This window comes from Anarhichas minor, unplaced genomic scaffold, assembly GCF_050575085.1.
Source record: "Anarhichas minor isolate MPS153535 unplaced genomic scaffold, ASM5057508v1 ptg000136l, whole genome shotgun sequence".
Classification (NCBI taxonomy): domain Eukaryota; kingdom Metazoa; phylum Chordata; class Actinopteri; order Perciformes; family Anarhichadidae; genus Anarhichas; species Anarhichas minor.
This window is the reverse complement of record NW_027466582.1, coordinates 4,779,367-4,797,706: the sequence shown is the minus strand read 5'-3', so window position 1 is coordinate 4,797,706 and position 18,340 is coordinate 4,779,367. Positions and strand designations below refer to the sequence as shown.

The following is an 18,340-nucleotide window of genomic DNA, read 5'->3' as shown; positions in this document are numbered from 1 at the left end:
TCAGCATGAATTATCACTTTTGACAGGAAAATGTGTTTGTGGCAAAAACATTTCTGTTCGATAACAGACAAAATTACAATACTTCATAAAATACATATATATGTTGTGTAGAGTTACTATTTCTTTAACATGTATAGTGAAATGAGGACCAGTATGTTTTTAGTAATTTACCGACTTATAAAACGATAATGGTGCAACATAGGAGAAAAAAAACAGGGTGTGTCTTCTCCTTCACATAATTACAGTTTCAGTTATATAAGTTAGGTGTTTCAGAGACAGACAAACAAGTGTGGCATTTAGAAAAGGTAACAGTGAATTTCTCTCACAAACTGAAGAACTTAACTAATTCAAACAAATTCAAATACTTTCTCATGTTCTTAGCCATTTTTGATTCATTCGTAAGGATTTCCTACAGCTTCTAAATTAACTGATAAATGGCAGAATAGGATCAAGATCCAGAACTAGGGACAAGTGCAGGATTCCTGGATTATAGATTTGCTTGACAAACTGTCACTGAGGTGTTCAGCTGGTGTCAGCTCAGCATTCCTGGGTCGGTATGTATAAAGCTGCTAAGAGTAAAAATTTGTTAAAAGTTAGCATTTTTTTGTACAAAGCTTCTAAGTCCTATTTCATATTAAAATAAATTCAACTGATTAGTCAAAGTTGAGGACCACTCCTAAGACTCTTAAGTTGTATACACACAGGCCCAGATCTCTGAGTCTCTTTGCAACTAACAAAATAATATTTTTCTAGATCCATCGCTTTGCAGTCAAACCTCTTTACAGAGATTTGGATCTCCATGGATCCAGTGACAGATCTGCGCATATTTGGGTGGCGTAATCCTCACTGCAACATTAAAATCCCTCTCCTCACCTCCCTTCCCCTCCACCCACTTATGGCCTGAAAACACCCCAATCACCCTCCGCTGCCACTTCCCCTTCCTGCCTTTCTCTCCCACTTCCTGTCTCAGACGAACGTAAACACCTGCACCTGTGGCGCCCGGCTGAGCGTCACAGTGCTGGTACATCAAATCGTTAGACTGGTTTGCCACCGAACAAAACCGGTAAACCACCTTCTCATTTCCTCGCCTGTCCAGCAGGCTTTTGTCAGAATCATAGCCTGAGAAGTGGATCCGTGCCAGAGGGGTGGCAGAGGGGGCCACTCCCAGCTCCATGTACTTTTGTTTAAGGGGTCGTTTCAGCTCCAGAATAGCGTAATCGTAGTCAGGGGACACTGAGCTTGTGGAGCTCTTGGTTTGGATCCATCCTTGAGGGATTCTGGTCTGTTTAACTGGTGTCCAACGGAAGACGGACTGCTTCCTGGGTTCAGCACTACGTCTCATACGACTGAGACTTTTTTGTTTCCCTGTTCGTCCTCCTCTCTCTAGGTCACTATGATCAGCTACATCCTCCTCACCCTCTTTTCTTCCCCTGCGCCTCCTGCCTTTGCCTCCCTGTCTCCCTCTCACTACATCTTCATCAAGACTATTGTGCTCCTCACCTTCCTCCGTTATCTGCTCCTCAACTTTCTCCCCCACTTCTTTCCTCCCACGCCTCCGCCGCCCTCCTCTCCTCCCACCCATTCTCCTTCTCTTGGTCTTGAGCTGCAACACCCCTACTCTAAGGCCTCTGACACTCTCTAGGTAGTCCCTCCCATTATGGATGCAGTGTGCCGCGGTCAGCACGTGTTTCTGGGATATTAGGACTCCAGAGCAGCCTGTGGAGAGGCGAACAGCGGTAGAGAAAGGATAGTTGGTGATAAAATGCGAATCAGAGATCACAAAGCGTCCATCTGCTCCAAAAACCTGTCGTTTCCTGCGGGTGCGAGCTAGTGAGTGGGCTGGTGTTCCCGCAGACGTCTTGTTAAAACCCTGCAAACTGATATCTGTATGAGTGCGAGTGCCGTTCTCATGCATTGTCTCATATCCCAGAATCCTCTCTTGCTCAGTCTGGTCCATAGGTGGTAGGCTGCTTTGACACTCTATTCCACAGAGTGTCTCTGTCCGACCTCTCTCCTCATCCTCCTCCTGGCCCCTGAACAAAGGCGTGTTTAGAGGCTGTGTGTGTGTGTCCAGCAGCACCGGGAGGCTCTGCCTGGTCCACCTGTGCACCTCGCTGTTCTCATCGTTACCAAAAACTTCAGAAACTGTCAGGGCTGCTGCACAGAGCAGCAGACACAGATAGTGATTGAATCCCATCCCACTGAAAAGAAAGAGAAACCAAGATAGAAATAGCATGGATCAAAGCCTTTTAACATGTTTTAATTTTGTTATCAGGTGAAGAGAAAAATTCTATGTCTGTTCCCACATCTCATACTAGTAGCGTTGATGTTGGTTTTAAAGCCAGAAGAGGGCGCACAAGCGCAATGTCTAAACAATACACCACTGAACAGCAAAGAGTTACTGGAGATATTTTACTTTGAATTAACATGAGGTGTCTGCAATTGAATTAGTGGAATATATAGCTCAAAATGCTGGTAATGCTATCGTTATTACAACATGCAACATCAATTCATTTCTGACATTAGTTGACTATTTTCTGGTATAAATAAAGTCAAGAGGTCTCATCTTATTCTATGAGCTTATTCAAAGAGATACACAGCTTAGAAAAGAAGTAAGCCTGTCAGAAACCCAAGATAATTAAGAAAAAAAGATACAGAGAAAACATGGCTTTTGTAAACAAGGAAAGATTTGACTTTAGTTTGAGAAGATTTGTCAAGCATGTTCCTACCTCCAAACAATAAAAAACACAACCCCAAAACTTCCAGTAAATGTCCTCTTTTGCATCAATAAAAAAACCTCTCCATACAAACAGCTCCCAGCTGACTGGCTTCCATCATTTAATGGGCTAAAAAAAAACAACTGGAGCGCGAGGAGAAGCTTTGTGCAAGATCCTAGAAATCTACATCCCACTCTGATGCAGAATAAAGCAACGAGCAAACAGACAGAAAGGGGGAGTCAGCCAGGAGGGGCAAGCATGAATGAAGGTTTTGATCATGTGATGATACATTTTATACATTTTGGGTCAAAAGTGGAGCCATGTGGAGAGAATTTGGAGTATTTTTTGCAGATTCCGCAAAATATTGTGATAACGTCGGAAATACACAAAGAACAGTGATGGTTAGAAGGAAATTAATTTAGATGTCAAGTTATTCACAGAGAGATTTACAGACAAACTGTTGTGTTTGAGAGTGTTTATCCGGTGCTTTTGCGGTCCAAAATATAAGTTTAGATTTATGTCAGGTGACATTTGCAGTGAGTCCAGACCCACACACACACACACACACTTCGCTACATCTCTTAGATCTGGGGGAACCTGTATATTGACGTCTGTTGGTTTATTTAAGTGTTTCTTTGCTTGGTGCAACAAGAGTTCATTCAGAGCAGTAAGTCCACCTTTCTCCTTGATTAGATGTTGCAACACCAACACACACATGCACCGACAGACACACACATACCAATCAAATGCTTAATTATGAGGTTACCGTTATACTGACAGATGATGTTTTGCACTTTTCAAGGATAGCAGGGTTTAGTTTAGCCTTTAGCCTTTAGCAAAACACACCATACAAAACAATAAAAGTGTGTGCACTGGTAGTTCTGTTAGCTATTAGCCAAACACACGGCAGACTCACTGCGGGCACTGAGTTGCAGATTGAGGGTTCGGAGATGCACTCAGCCGTGTTATCACTAGCGGGGCGGGTTAAGAGTAGTGAGTGAGGAGTCAGCACGAAGTCATTGGCAGAATAAAACAGGCAATTAAAGGTGTTTTGAGGAAATGTGAGTCACCACAACCACGAGAGGTACTTGAGCATGCTGCTGTAACTAGGCACCCAAAATATTAAGACGTTTGCTGCAGCACAATGCAAGATTAGCCAGGGACAGACTCACAGACGCCCACACACACGCACACAACCAATGGCATGATTCTCCTGGCCTAGATAATAAGTGCATTCCACTCTGTGGATGGCACCCACAAATTGCAAGAATCGAGAAAAGTATATCAGCTTCCACAAATGACCTGATCGACTTCAAGTGCTACATTTAGAAACAATAACGGATCGAAAGACGAAGGGAAAGAAGGTGTGTAGAGTTTCCACTGTCCTGATGTCAATGGTGAGCTTGTTCCACCATTGTGGAGCCAGGAAAGCAAACAGTCCAGGGTTTTGTTGAGCAGTATCTGGGCCAAGATTTAAGCATCCACTGGTAGGGTGCAGAGGAGAACTTGGGTAGGCTGAAGACCAGCCGGGCTGCTGCATTGTGGATGAGTTGCAGAGTTAGGATAGCACATTTAGGCACACCAGGGAGGGAGTTGCGTGGTCTAGGCGTGAGATGTGAACAGCATGGACCAGAACCTTCGCTGCCTCCTGGGTGCGATAACAGACATATCATCCAAATATTGTGGAGATTGAATCGGCAGGAGTCGGTTGTCCCAGCGATGTCGGCAATGAAGGACAGCTGGTCATCCAGTGTCACAAGTTCCGAACAGGGGACACAATAGAGTTCTCACTGGGGTCACGGACTGGCCTGGGTAACTTGTGATACATTATCATCAATCTGTAAATTTGTAACTCATTCCTCTTTGAACACATCAAAGGAGAACATCTTGTTCCTCTAAATGACTGCGCAGTTTCCAACATCACTCGCTCAGCGCACAGTATGACAGATGCCAGCAAGTTTGCAGCATGGAACTCAACTCCTCTGTTGTCCCGTCTAATATGTCCTCTCCTGGACTTCCACCTCCTGCCTCCTGGGTCTCCACCAGTCTGATCCCTGCATTGGTACTGTCCCTCTGCTTCCTGCTGGGAGTTCCTGGAAACATCGCTGTGATCATCCTCAGACCAAACTGGCAGCACCTGTCCAGTCTGAGCCAGAGTTTGATGCTGAATTTGGCCATATCAGATCTGCTCTGCCTGCTCACCCTGCCCCTGTGGATTTACGCTTTACTGTACAGCTGGACCCTCGGCCTGGTGACCTGTAAGCTCCTCTCGTATCTCGTTTATTGCAGCATTTATGGCAGCCTGCTGAATGTGACGGCGCTGAGTGTCCAGCGCTACCTACAGGTGGTGCAACTGCAGAAATGCTTCGATCAGGTAGGAAAGAAGAGGATGCTGGGTCTGCTCTGGCTGATTGTGATGATCCTGTCCATCCCGTCTTTAGTGGTTCGACAGCCGATCTTGTACCAGCACTGGACAACCTGCGATTTTCACTTCTCTTCTTCGGCCCAGCAGGTGGCCGTGCTGCTGTCAGAGACTCTGCCGGGAATTGTTTCAATAACTGTCCTGGTATTTTCATACATCAGCCTCCACAGGAAAGTGAACCAGGCAGCTTTCTTCAACAACCCACAGACGACCCGGCTGGTCACAAGTATCATCGTGACCTTTTTTGTCCTATGGATGCCATATCATATCACAAATATGGTTGGTGTGGCAGCTATTTCACTCAACAATGACAGCCTGTTGAAGTCTTGCATGGATAGCCGGAACATTGTTGGAGCATTGGTATTTGTAAATAGCTTCATGAATCCACTCCTTTATGCATTTGCTTCTAGAAACATCTGCACTGTGTGCCACAAAAGGGAACATGGATAATGTTGTTAATGCAGAGGCTCGCATGACGCAAGTCTATGTTTAGTATGATGGATGAAAAACCACAAAATACCAGTGAAGAGTGCGGAAACTTGATGACGAAAATGAAAATAGAAAAAATATTTTGTTCTTGTACAGCTGAAAAAAAAGTGTTGTTAGTCAGTTCAAGGGGTGTGGTTCTCACATATGTCACAGAGAGCTGCAGATAATTTGTGGTTTAATGATGAAAATCAACTGTGTGTATCCGCTTTCTATGACAAGCTGGGAGGTATAACACATGCCCATCTCGTCAAAATTAAAACAGCCTGGTAGCAGGATTTAAACCTCTCACTATCGGACAACGTATGGGACTATTTCCTTAAACTGATACATTCCAATCAAACGCCACTCACTGTCCTATGTCTCTCTATTGAACAAGCGTGCAGTATTACTAAAATTGAGAGATGCTGCACCACCAACCCACACTCAATGACTGAGGGACATTATGTCTGGTCTAAAGCTCGAAAAAGATTCGCTACTCAGTTTGTAACTCAAATGATGAATTCCAAAAGGTGTGGGGACCTTTCCTGAAATACTTTAAGATTCTTTAAACAAACTAAAGACTTATTTTTTCACACTTTTTTGTCTTTCTGTAGATTATCAGTGATACAATCTGTATATGTTGGCAATGTCTGAACCCTCCCCCATCATCCTTTTTTATTTATTTGTTTCCTGAGTTTCATTTTCTCTCTTTTCTAAATATAAATCCCGACTTCTAACCTTTTTCCTGTGTCACTCCTGGGACGAAGTACCCTTTTATTCTATGTAATTCCGGCCTGAGGATGGGGCTAGAGGAGGTGAGGGATGAGTGGGGCTTGATTGTGCGATACGCTCCTATATCGTAGATTTGCTCTGTTAATTTGACATATCTGTTGTGCACTCTGCAAATTTCTTGTGTGTATATTTTGCTGACTTGTTAAAAAATAAAAAAAAAGATATTCTTGAGAAAAATAATCACTTGTGTGCTGATTGCTCCTCAGCTAGATATGTAAAAATACTGATTTGAATGAATCAGGCAAAGAGTCAAAAGATCAACTTGTAAATGAAACATGCACACACACGTCAATCAAAGGCTCAATTACTGTATTACTGTTTTCATACTGACAGATGGTGTTTGTGGAGAGCAGGATTAATTACAGTAAATCACCTGAAGGTTTCTATTGCAAACAAATGACACAAGTTGAGATTCAAAGTCCATCGTTGGCCTTGGGAACAGCATTCTTAGAGCTGTCGATCGTATGATATTCATCAGTAGATGGAGTTTGCCTCGTTGTTACTTGTTATTTTCTGAGGACTTTTAGAGCTTCTCAAATGTCAAACGAAGTCTTCTGTCAGCTGCTTTTCCCAAGGTCAAAAGTGAACTCTGACTCTGAAATTTAAAGCCAAAATAAACACAAAATCCTTTAAGTGCCCCCCCTCCCAAAAAAAAAGAAATTTGAATATCTACAATTCCTTGACGGATCATATGATGTGACTGAAGGCTCTAGTACAGATACTAAACAGCTACTGAATGGACTTTGTGGGGAGATTACTTTGTCGAAACATGCAAGGTTTCATTTAAACATTTTTCAATCGCATATATCATGACAAACAATATTTCCAAAAGTGGATATGTAGCATGTAGGCAGAACGCATATGTTGTTTTAAATTCATTACCGATTGAGAATATTGTGGGTGAAATGCTTTTACTTGGAAATAGTATGAAAGCTCTCTTTGCAGGAAACAGAATGTGTGAAAATGCATCAGATAATGACACCATGTGCAAAACCACACAGCCATGATGGAACTTGTGATATCCGGGTAAGATTTTAGTTAATTTGCATCTATCAGTTAGTTTGTTGTTCATTCCTCTTTGAACACATCAAAGGACAACATCTTGTTCCTGTGACAGACTGCCACAGTTTCTTCATCACTTGCTCAGTGCACAGTATTTGGGTTTTCTGCCAGCAAGTTTGCAGCATGGACAAACTCAACTCCTCTGTTGTCCCGTCTAATATCTCCTGCTCTCCTGGACCTCCACCTCCTGCCTTCTGGGTCTACACCGGTCTGATCCCTGCGTTGGTACTGTCCCTCTGCTTCCTGCTGGGAGTTCCTGGAAACATCGCTGTGATCATCCTCAGACCAAACTGGCAGCACCTGTCCAGTCTGAGCCAGAGTTTGATGCTGAATTTGGCCATATCAGATCTGCTCTGCCTGCTCACCCTGCCCCTGTGGATTTACGCTTTACTGTATAGCTGGACCCTCAGCCTGGTGACCTGTAAGCTCCTCTCGTATCTCGTTTATTGCAGCATTTATGGCAGCATGCTGAATGTGACGGCGCTGAGTGTCCAGCGCTACCTACAGGTGGTGCATCTGCAGAAATGCTTCCATCAGCTAGGAAAGAAGAGGATGCTGGGTCTGCTCTGGCTGATTGCGATGATCCTGTCCATCCCGTCTTTAGTGGTTCGACAGGTGACCTTGGACCAGCACCGGACAACCTGCAAATCTGACTTCTCTTCTTCCGCCCAGCAGGTGGCCGTGCTGCTGTCAGAGATTCTGATGGGAATTGTTTCAATAACTGTCCTGGTATTTTCATACATCAGCCTCCACAGGAAAGTGAACCAGGCAGCTTTGTTCAACAACCCACAGACGACGCGGCTGGTCACAAGTATCATCGTGACCTTTATTGTCCTAAGTATGCCATATCATATCACAAATATGGTGAGTGTGGCAGCTATTTCACTCAGCAATGACAGCCTGTTGAAGTCTTGCATGCTCAGCTGGGGCATTAGTAGAGCATTGGTATTTGTAAATAGCTTCATGAATCCACTCCTTTACGCATTTGCTTCAAGTAACATGTGCACTGTGTGCCAAAAAAGGGAACACATACATGTAGATAATGTTGTTAATGCAGAGGCTCGCATGTCGCAAATCTAATTATCGTATTATCGATGAAAACCCCCAAAATACCAGTGAAGATGTGGGGAACTTGATGACGATAATGAAAATAGAGAAATTGTTTTTGTTCTTGTAGAGCTGAAAAATAAGTGTTATTAGTCAAAAGCTCTCATGCAGATATACAGTTCAAGGGGTGTGGTTCTCACATATGTCACAGAGAGCTGCAGATAATTTGTGGTTTAATGATGAAAAATTGAATGTGTGCATCCGCTTTCTATGACAAGCTGGGAGGTATAACACATGCCCATCTTGTCAAATTTAACACTGCCTGGTAGCAGGATTTAAACCTCTCACTATCGGACAACGTATGGGACTATTTCTTTAAACTGATACATTCCGATCAAACGCCACTCACTGTCCTATGTCTCTCTATTGAACAAGCGTGCAGTATTACTAAAATTGAGAGATGCTGCACCACCAACCCACACTCAATGACTGAGGGACATTATGTCTGGTCTCAAGCTCGAAAAAGATTCGCTACTCAGTTTGTAAGTCAAATGATGAATTCCAAAAGGTGTGGGGACCTTTCCTGAAATACCTTCAGATCCCTTAAACAAACTAAAGACTTATTTTTTCACACTTTTTTGTCTTTCTGTAGATTATCAGTGATACAATCTGTATATGTTGGCAATGTCTGAACCCTCCCCCATCATCCTTGTTTTATTTATTTGTTTACTGAGTTTTATTTTCTCTCTTTTCTAAATATAAATCCCGACTTCTAACCTTTTTCCTGTGTCACTCCTGGGACGAAGTACCCTTTTATTCTATGTAATTCCGGCCTGAGGATGGGGCTAGAGGAGGTGAGGGATGAGTGGGGCTTGATTGTGCGATACGCTCCTATATCGTAGATTTGCTCTGTTAATTTAACATATCTGTTGTGCACTCTGCAAATTTATTGTGTGTATATTTTGCTGACTTGTTCAAAAATAAAAACAAAGATATTCTTGAGAAAATAATCACTTGTGTGCTGATTGCTCCTGAGCTAGATATGTAAAAATACTGATTTGAATGAATCAGGCAAAGAGTCAAAAGATCAACTAGTAAATGAAACATGCACACACACGTCAATCAAAGGCTCAATTACTGTATTACTGTTTTCATACTGACAGATGGTGTTTGTGGAGAGCAGGATTAATTACAGTAAATCACCTGAAGGTTTCTATTGCAAACAAACGACACAAGTTGAGATTCAAAGTTCATCGTTGGCCTTGGGAACAGCATTCTTAGAGCTGTCGATCGTATCACATGATATTCATCAGTAGATGGAGTTTGCTTCGTTGTTACTTGTTATTTTCTGAGGACTTTTAGAGCTTCTCAAATGTCAAACGAAGTCTTCTGTCAGCTGCTTTTTCCAAGGTCAAAAGTGAACTCTGACTCTGAAATTTAAAACCAAAATAGACACAAAATCCTTTAAGTGCCCCCCCCCCCTCCTAAAAAAAAGAAAAATATCTACAATTCCTTGACGGATCATATGATGTGACTGAAGGCTCTAGTACAGATACTAAACAGCTACTAAATGGACTTTCTGGGGAGATTACTTTGTCGAAACATGCAAGGTTTCATTTAAACATCTTTCAATCGCATATATCATGATAAACAATATTTCCAAAAGTGGATATGTAGCATGTAGGCAGAACGCATATGTTGTTTTAAATTCATTAGCGTTTGAGAATATTGTGTGTGAAATGCTTTTACTTGGAAATAGTATGAAAGCTCTCTTTGCAGGAAACAGAATATGTTGAAATGCATCAGATAATGACACCACGTGCAAAACCACACAGCCATGATGAAACTTGTGATATCCGGGTAAGATTTTAGTTCATTTGCATCTATCAGTTAGTTTGTTGTTCATTCCTCTTTGAACACATCAAAGGACAACATCTTGTTCCTGTGACAGACTGCCACAGTTTCTTTAATCACTTGCTCAGTTCACAGTATTTGGGTTTTCTGCCAGCAAGTTTGCAGCATGGACGAACTCAACTCCTCTGTTGTCCCGTCTAATATGTCCTCTCCTGGACATCCACCTCCTGCCTCCTGGAACTCCACCGGTCTGATCCCTGCGTTGGTGATGTCCCTCTGCTTCCTGCTGGGAGTTCCTGGAAACATCGCTGTGATCATCCTCAGACCAAACTGGCAGCACCTGTCCAGTGTGAGCCAGAGTTTGATGCTGAATTTGGCCATATCAGATCTGCTCTGCCTGCTCACCCTGCCCCTGTGGATTTACACTTCACTGTACAGCTGGACCCTCGGCCTGGTGACCTGTAAGCTCCTCTCGTATCTCGTTTACTGCTGCCTTTATGGCAGCCTGCTGACTGTGACGGCGCTGAGTGTCCAGCGCTACCTACAGGTGGTGCAACTGCAGAAATGCTTCGATCAGGTAGGAAAGAAGAGGATGCTGGGTCTGCTCTGGCTGATTACGATGATCCTGTCCATCCCATCTTTAGTGGTTCGACAGGTGACCTTGGACCAGCACCGGACAACCTGCGATTTTCACTTCTCTTCTTCGGCCCAGCAGGTGGCCGTGCTGCTGTCAGAGACTCTGCCGGGAATTGTTTCAATAACTGTCCTGGTATTTTCATACATCAGCCTCCACAGGAAAGTGAACCAGGCAGCTTTCTTCAACAACCCACAGACGACCCGACTGGTCACAAGTATCATCGTGACTTTTTTTGTCCTATGGATGCCATATCATATCACAAATATGGTTGGTGTGGCAGCTATTTTACTTAACAATGACAGCCTGTTGAAGTCTTGCATGGAGAGCTGGCGCATTGTTGGAGCATTGGTATTTGTAAATAGCTTCATTAATCCACTCCTTTATGCATTTGCTTCTAGTAACATGTGCACTGTGTGCCAAAAAAGGGAACATGGATACTGTTGTTAATGCAGAGGCTCGCATGACGCAAGTCTATGTTTAGTATGATGGATGAAAAACCACAAAATACCAATAAAGAGTGTGGAAACTTGATGACGATAATGAAAATAGAAAAATTATTTTTGTTCTTGTACAGCTGAAAAAAAAGCGTGATTAGTCAGTTTAAGGGGTGTGGTTCTCACATATGTCACAGAGAGCTGCAGATAATTTGTGTTTTAATAATGAAAATCAACTGTTCTTTTCTTTTCAATTCTTTCAAGAAACTAAAAATTTATTTTTTCACACTTGTTTTGTCTCTTGTCTTTCTGTAGATTATCAGTGATACAATCTGTACATGTTGGCAATGTCTGAACCCTCCCCCATCTCCCTTTTTTATTTATTTGTTTACTGAGTTTCATTTTCTCTCTTTTCTAAATATAAATCCCGACTTCTAACCTTTTTCCTGTGTCACTCCTGGGATGAAGTACCCTTTTATTCTATGTAATTCCGGCCTGAGGATGGGGCTAGAGGAGGTGAGGGATGAGTGGGGCTTGATTGTGCGATACGCTCCTATATCGTAGATTTGCTCTGTTAATTTAACATATCTGTTGTGTACTCTGCAAATTTCTTGTGTGTATATTTTGCTGACTTGTTCAAAAATAAAAACAAAGATATTCTTGAGGAAAATAATCACTTGTGTGCTGATTGCTCCTCAGCTAGATATGTAAAAATACAGATTTGAATGAATCAGGCAAAGAGTCAAAAGATCAACTTGTAAATGAAACATGCACACACACATCAATCAAAGGCTCAATTACTGTATTACTGTTTTCATACTGACAGATGGTGTTTGTGGAGAGCAGGATTAATTACAGTAAATCACCTGAAGGTTTCTATTGCAAACAAACGACACAAGTTGAGATTCAAAGTCCATCGTTGGCCTTGGGAACAGCATTCTTAGAGCTGTCGATCGTATCACATGATATTCATCAGTAGATGGAGTTTGCCTCGTTGTTACTTGTTATTTTCTGAGGACTTTTAGAGCTTCTCAAATGTCAAACGAAGTCTTCTGTCAGCTGCTTTTTCCAAGGTCAAAAGTGAACTCTGACTCTGAAATTTAAAGCCAAAATAGACACAAAATCCTTTAAGTGCCCCCCCCCCAAAAAAAGATATTTGAATAACATACAATTCCTTGACAGATCATATGATGTGACTGAAGGCTCTAGTACAGATACTAAACAGCTACTTAATGGACTTTGTGGGGAGATTACTTTGTCGAAACATGAAAGGTTTCATTTAGACATTTTTCAATCGCATATATCAAGATAAACAATATTTCCAAAAGTGGATATGTAGCATGTAGGCAGAACGCATATGTTGTTTTAAAACCATTAACATTTGAGAATATTGTGGGTGAAATGCTTTTACTCGGAAATAGTATGAAAGCTCTCTTTGCAGGAAACAGAATATGTTGAAATGCATCAGAACATGACACCATGTGCAAAACCACACAGCCATGATGGAACTTGATATATCCGGGTACGATTTTAGTTCATTTGCATCAAGTTCATTTATAATTCATTCCTCTTTGAACACATCAACGGAGAACATCTTGTTCCTGTGACAGACTGCCACAGTTTTCTTCATCACTTGCTCAGTGCACAGTATTTGGGTTTTCTGCCAGCAAGTTTGCAGCATGGACGAACTCAACTCCTCTGTTGTCCCGTCTAATATGTCGTCTCCTGGAACTCCAACGGTCTGATCCCTGCGTTGGTGCTGTCCCTCTGCTTCCTGCTGGGAGTTCCTGGAAACATCGCTGTGATCATCCTCAGACCAAACTGGCAGCACCTGTCCAGTCTGAGCCAGAGTTTGATGCTGAATTTGGCCATATCAGATCTGCTCTGCCTGCTCACCCTGCCCCTGTGGATTTACACTTTCCTGTACAGTTGGACCCTCGGCCTGGTGACCTGTAAGCTCCTCTCGTATCTCGTTTACTGCTGCCTTTATGGCAGCCTGCTGACTGTGACAGCGCTGAGTGTCCAGCGCTACCTACAGGTGGTGCATCTGCAGAAATGCTTCCATCAGGTAGGAAAGAAGAGGATGCTGGGTCTGCTCTGGCTGATTGCGATGATCCTGTCCATCCCGTCTTTAGTGGTTCGACAGCTGACCTCGGACCAGCACCGGACAATCTGCAAATCTCACTTCTCTTCTTCAGCCCAGCAGGTGGCCGTGCTGCTGTCAGAGATTCTGACGGGAATTGTTTCAATAACTGTCCTGGTATTTTCATACATCAGCCTCCACAGGAAAGTGAACCAGGCAGCTTTGTTCAACAACCCACAGACGACCCGGCTGGTCACAAGTATCATCGTGACCTTTATTGTCCTAAGTATGCCATATCATATCACAAATATGGTTGGTGTGGCAGCTATTTCACTCAGCAATGACAGCCTGTTGAAGTCTTGCATGAACAGCTGGAGAATTGTTGGAGCATTGGTATTTCTAAATGGCTTCATGAATCCAATTCTTTATGCATTTGCTTCTAGAAACATGTGGACTGTGTGCCACAAAAATGAACATGGATACTGTTGTTAATGCGGAAGCTCGCCGTTCCAGGAAGTCTCATCATAGTATCATTGAAAAACCACCAAATACCAGTGATGCCAGTGACTTGATGATGATAAGAGAAACATGAGAGAGTCTTTTATTTTGTATTCACAAGATCTCATGCTGATAAACAGTTTGAGGATGTGGATCTCACATTTGTCACAGAGAACTGCAGATGATTTGTGGTTTAATGATGCATTTTGAGGTTAACCAATCCCTTCCCTCAAATCAACTGTGCGCTGACTGCAACTGGTCCTCAGACAGAGCTGTAAAATAGATGTTTTGTTCAAATAAATCTGGCAGAGTTAAAGTAAATAGATTTTCTTTTGCTAATTTTGGTCATAATCACCAGACATATTTTTCTTCTACTTCATCATACACTTTTTTTTGTGTGCGTTTACGTGGCTGTTTGTGTTGTAAGACTGTCCACAAGCGTTATCTAGCACTATGAAATAATGTCATTGTTTCACTGATAATAGCATTATCTCTCTGAGCATCTTAGCTTTTCAGGGAGATTTCCAGTCGGATGAAACAACAGTTAATAAAAAGACTAAATGTTTGTGTTGGAGCACATCCAGCGAGAGGAATGACCATTTGTCTCCAATGTTTAGCAACAGACAGACATAGAGACAGATTGGAGGAAGGATAAGTAAGGAGAGCGAGAGTGTGCTGTACTTATAAAACAGTTTGTAACTCAAATGATGAATTCCAAAAGGAGTGGGGACCTTTCCTGAAATACTTTCAGATCCATTAAACAAACTAAAGACTTGTTTTTTCACTCTTTTTTGTCTCTTGTCATTCTGTAGATTATCAGTGATACAATCTGTATATGTTGGCAATGTCTGAACCCTCCCCCATCATCCTTTTTTATTTATTTGTTTACTGAGTTTCATTTTCTCTCTTTTCTAAATATAAATCCCGACTTCTAACCTTTTTCCTGTGTCACTCCTGGGATGAAGTACCCTTTTATTCTATGTAATTCCGGCCTGAGGATGGGGCTAGAGGAGGTGAGGGATGAGTGGGGCTTGATTGTGCGATACGCTCCTATATCGTAGATTTGCTCTGTTAATTTAACATATCTGTTGTGCACTCTGCAAATTTCTTGTGTGTATATTTTGCTGACTTGTTCAAAAATTAAATAAAGATATTCTTGAGAAAAATAATCACTTGTGTGCTGATTGCTCCTCAGCTAGATATGTAAAAATACTGATTTGAATGAATCAGGCAAAGAGTCAAAAGATCAACTTGTAAATGAAACATGCACACACACGTCAATCAAAGGCTCAATTACTGTATTACTGTTTTCATACTGACAGATGGTGTTTGTGGAGAGCAGGATTAATTACAGTAAATCACCTGAAGGTTTCTATTGCAAACAAACGACACAAGTTGAGATTCAAAGTCCATCGTTGGCCTTGGGAACAGCATTCTTAGAGCTGTCGATCGTATCACATGATATTCATCAGTAGATGGAGTTTGCCTCGTTGTTACTTGTTATTTTCTGAGGACTTTTAGAGCTTCTCAAATGTCAAACAAAGTCTTCTGTCAGCTGCTTTTTACAAGGTCAAAAGTGAACTCTGACTCTCAAATTTAAAACCAAAGAAGACAGAAAATCCTTTAAGTGCCCACCCCCAAAAACAAAAAAGAAATTTGAATATCTACAATTCCTTGACGGATCATATGATGTGACTGAAGGCTCTAGTACAGATACTAAACAGCTACTGAATGGACTTTGTGGGGAGATTACTTTGTCGAAACATGCAAGGTTTCATTTAAATATTTTTCAATCGCATATATCATGACAAACAATATTTCCAAAAGTGGATATGTAGCATGTAGGCAGAACGCATATGTTGTTTTAAATTCATTACTGTTTGAGAATATTGTGTGTGAAATGCTTTTACTTGGAAATAGTATGAAAGCTCTCTTTGCAGGAAACAGAATATGTTGAAATGCATCAGATAATGACACCACGTGCAAAACCACACAGCCATGATGGAACTTGATATATCCGGGTACGATTTTAGTTAATTTGCATCAAGTTTATTTATAAGTCATTCCTCTTTGAACACATCAAAGGACAACATCTTGTTCCTGTGACAGACTGCCACAGTTTTCTTCATCACCTGCTCAGTGCACAGTATTTGGGTTTTCTGCCAGCAAGTTTGCAGCATGGACGAACTCAACTCCTCTGTTGTCCCGTCTAATATGCCCTCTCCTGGAACTCCACCTCCTGCCTCCTTGAACTCCAACGGTCTGATCCCTGCGTTGGTGATGTCCCTCTGCTTCCTGCTGGGAGTTCCTGGAAACATTGCTGTGATCATCCTCAGACCAAACTGGCAGCACCTGTCCAGTCTGAGCCAGAGTTTGATGCTGAATTTGGCCATATCAGATCTGCTCGGTCTGCTCACCCTGCCCCTGTGGATTTACAATTTGCTGTCCAGCTGGACCCTCGGCCTGGTGACCTGTAAGCTCCTCTCGTATCTCGTTTACTGCTGCATTTATAGCAGCCTGCTGACTGTGACGGCGCTGAGTGTCCAGCGCTACCTACAGGTGGTGCATCCGCAGAAATGCTTCCATCAGGTAGGAAAGAAGAGGATGCTGGGTCTGCTCTGGCTGATTGTGATGATCCTGTCCATCCCGTCTTTAGTGGTTCGACAGCTGACCTTGTACCAGCACCGGACAACCTGCAAATCTGACTTCTCTTCTTCGGCCCAGCAGGTGGCCGTGCTGCTGTCAGAGATTCTGACGGGAATTGTTTCAATAACTGTCCTGGTATTTTCATACATCAGCCTCCACAGGAAAGTGAACCAGGCAGCTTTGTTCAACAACCCACAGACGACACGGCTGGTCACACGTATCATCGTGACCTTTTTTGTCCTAAGTATGCCATATCAGATCACAAATATGGTGAGTGTGGCAGCTATTTCACTCAGCAATGACAGCCTGTTGAAGTCTTGCATGCTCAGCAGGGGCATTAGTAGAGCATTGGTATTTGCAAATGGCTTCCTAAATCCACTCCTTTATGCATTTGCTTCTAGAAACATGTGCACTGTGTGCCAAAAAAATTAACATGGATACTGTTGTTAATGCGGAAGCTCGCCGTTCCAGGAAGTCTCATCATAGTATCATTGAAAAACCACCAAATACCAGTGATGCCAGTGACTTGATGATGATAAGAGAAACATGAGAGAGTCTTTTATTTTGTATTCACAAGATCTCATGCTGATAAACAGTTTGAGGATGTGGATCTCACATTTGTCACAGAGAACTGCAGATGATTTGTGGTTTAATGATGCATTTTGAGGTTAACCAATCCCTTCCCTCAAATCAACTGTGCGCTGACTGCAACTGGTCCTCAGACAGAGCTGTAAAATAGATGTTTTGTTCAAATAAATCTGGCAGAGTTAAAGTAAATAGATTTTCTTTTGCTAATTTTGGTCATAATCACCAGACATATTTTTCTTCTACTTCATCATACACTTTTTTTTGTGTGCGTTTACGTGGCTGTTTGTGTTGTAAGACTGTCCACAAGCGTTATCTAGCACTATGAAATAATGTCATTGTTTCACTGATAATAGCATTATCTCTCTGAGCATCTTAGCTTTTCAGGGAGATTTCCAGTCGGATGAAACAACAGTTAATAAAAAGACTAAATGTTTGTGTTGGAGCACATCCAGCGAGAGGAATGACCATTTGTCTCCAATGTTTAGCAACAGACAGACATAGAGACAGATTGGAGGAAGGATAAGTAAGGAGAGCGAGAGTGTGCTGTACTTATAAAACAGTTTGTAACTCAAATGATGAATTCCAAAAGGTGTGGGGACCTTTCCTGAAATACTTTCAGATCCATTAAACAAACTAAAGACTTGTTTTTTCACTCTTTTTTGTCTCTTGTCATTCTGTAGATTATCAGTGATACAATCTGTATATGTTGGCAATGTCTGAACCCTCCCCCATCATCCTTTTTTATTTATTTGTTTACTGAGTTTCATTTTCTCTCTTTTCTAAATATAAATCCCGACTTCTAACCTTTTTCCTGTGTCACTCCTGGGACGAAGTACCCTTTTATTCTATGTAATTCCGGCCTGAGGATGGGGCTAGAGGAGGTGAGGGATGAGTGGGGCTTGATTGTGCGATACGCTCCTATATCGTAGATTTGCTCTGTTAATTTAACATATCTGTTGTGCACTCTGCAAATTTCTTGTGTGTATATTTTGCTGACTTGTTCAAAAATTAAATAAAGATATTCTTGAGAAAAATAATCACTTGTGTGCTGATTGCTCCTCAGCTAGATATGTAAAAATACTGATTTGAATG

The 18,340-nt window shown here is 42.1% G+C and overlaps 5 protein-coding genes and 1 pseudogene across 5 annotated transcripts; 5 read left to right on the top strand and 1 right to left on the bottom strand.

Annotated features, from left to right (window-relative positions):
- Positions 1–769: 769 nt before the first annotated feature.
- LOC142942396 (inactive serine protease 35-like) lies at positions 770–2,197 on the bottom strand. The gene has a single exon (XM_076084694.1). It carries the CDS (start codon positions 2,195–2,197, stop codon positions 770–772), a length of 1,428 nt encoding a protein of 475 aa, XP_075940809.1.
- Positions 2,198–4,674: 2,477 nt separating this feature from the next.
- Positions 4,675–5,589, top strand: LOC142941887 (leukotriene B4 receptor 1-like). Its single transcript, XM_076084014.1, has one exon. The coding sequence runs from the start codon at positions 4,684–4,686 to the stop codon at positions 5,587–5,589; it is 906 nt and encodes a 301-aa protein (XP_075940129.1). The 5' UTR covers positions 4,675–4,683.
- Positions 5,590–7,575: 1,986 nt separating this feature from the next.
- On the top strand, positions 7,576–9,509 carry LOC142942275 (leukotriene B4 receptor 1-like). Its single transcript, XM_076084539.1, has one exon. It carries the CDS (start codon positions 7,585–7,587, stop codon positions 8,539–8,541), a length of 957 nt encoding a protein of 318 aa, XP_075940654.1. The 5' UTR covers positions 7,576–7,584; the 3' UTR covers positions 8,542–9,509.
- Positions 9,510–10,443: 934 nt separating this feature from the next.
- On the top strand, positions 10,444–11,446 carry LOC142941886 (leukotriene B4 receptor 1-like). The gene has a single exon (XM_076084013.1). It carries the CDS (start codon positions 10,529–10,531, stop codon positions 11,444–11,446), a length of 918 nt encoding a protein of 305 aa, XP_075940128.1. The 5' UTR covers positions 10,444–10,528.
- Positions 11,447–13,112: 1,666 nt separating this feature from the next.
- On the top strand, positions 13,113–14,008 carry LOC142941884 (leukotriene B4 receptor 1-like; annotated as a pseudogene).
- Positions 14,009–16,183: 2,175 nt separating this feature from the next.
- On the top strand, positions 16,184–17,092 carry LOC142941883 (leukotriene B4 receptor 1-like). The gene has a single exon (XM_076084010.1). The coding sequence runs from the start codon at positions 16,193–16,195 to the stop codon at positions 17,090–17,092; it is 900 nt and encodes a 299-aa protein (XP_075940125.1). The 5' UTR covers positions 16,184–16,192.
- The last annotated feature ends 1,248 nt before the right edge of the window (positions 17,093–18,340 follow it).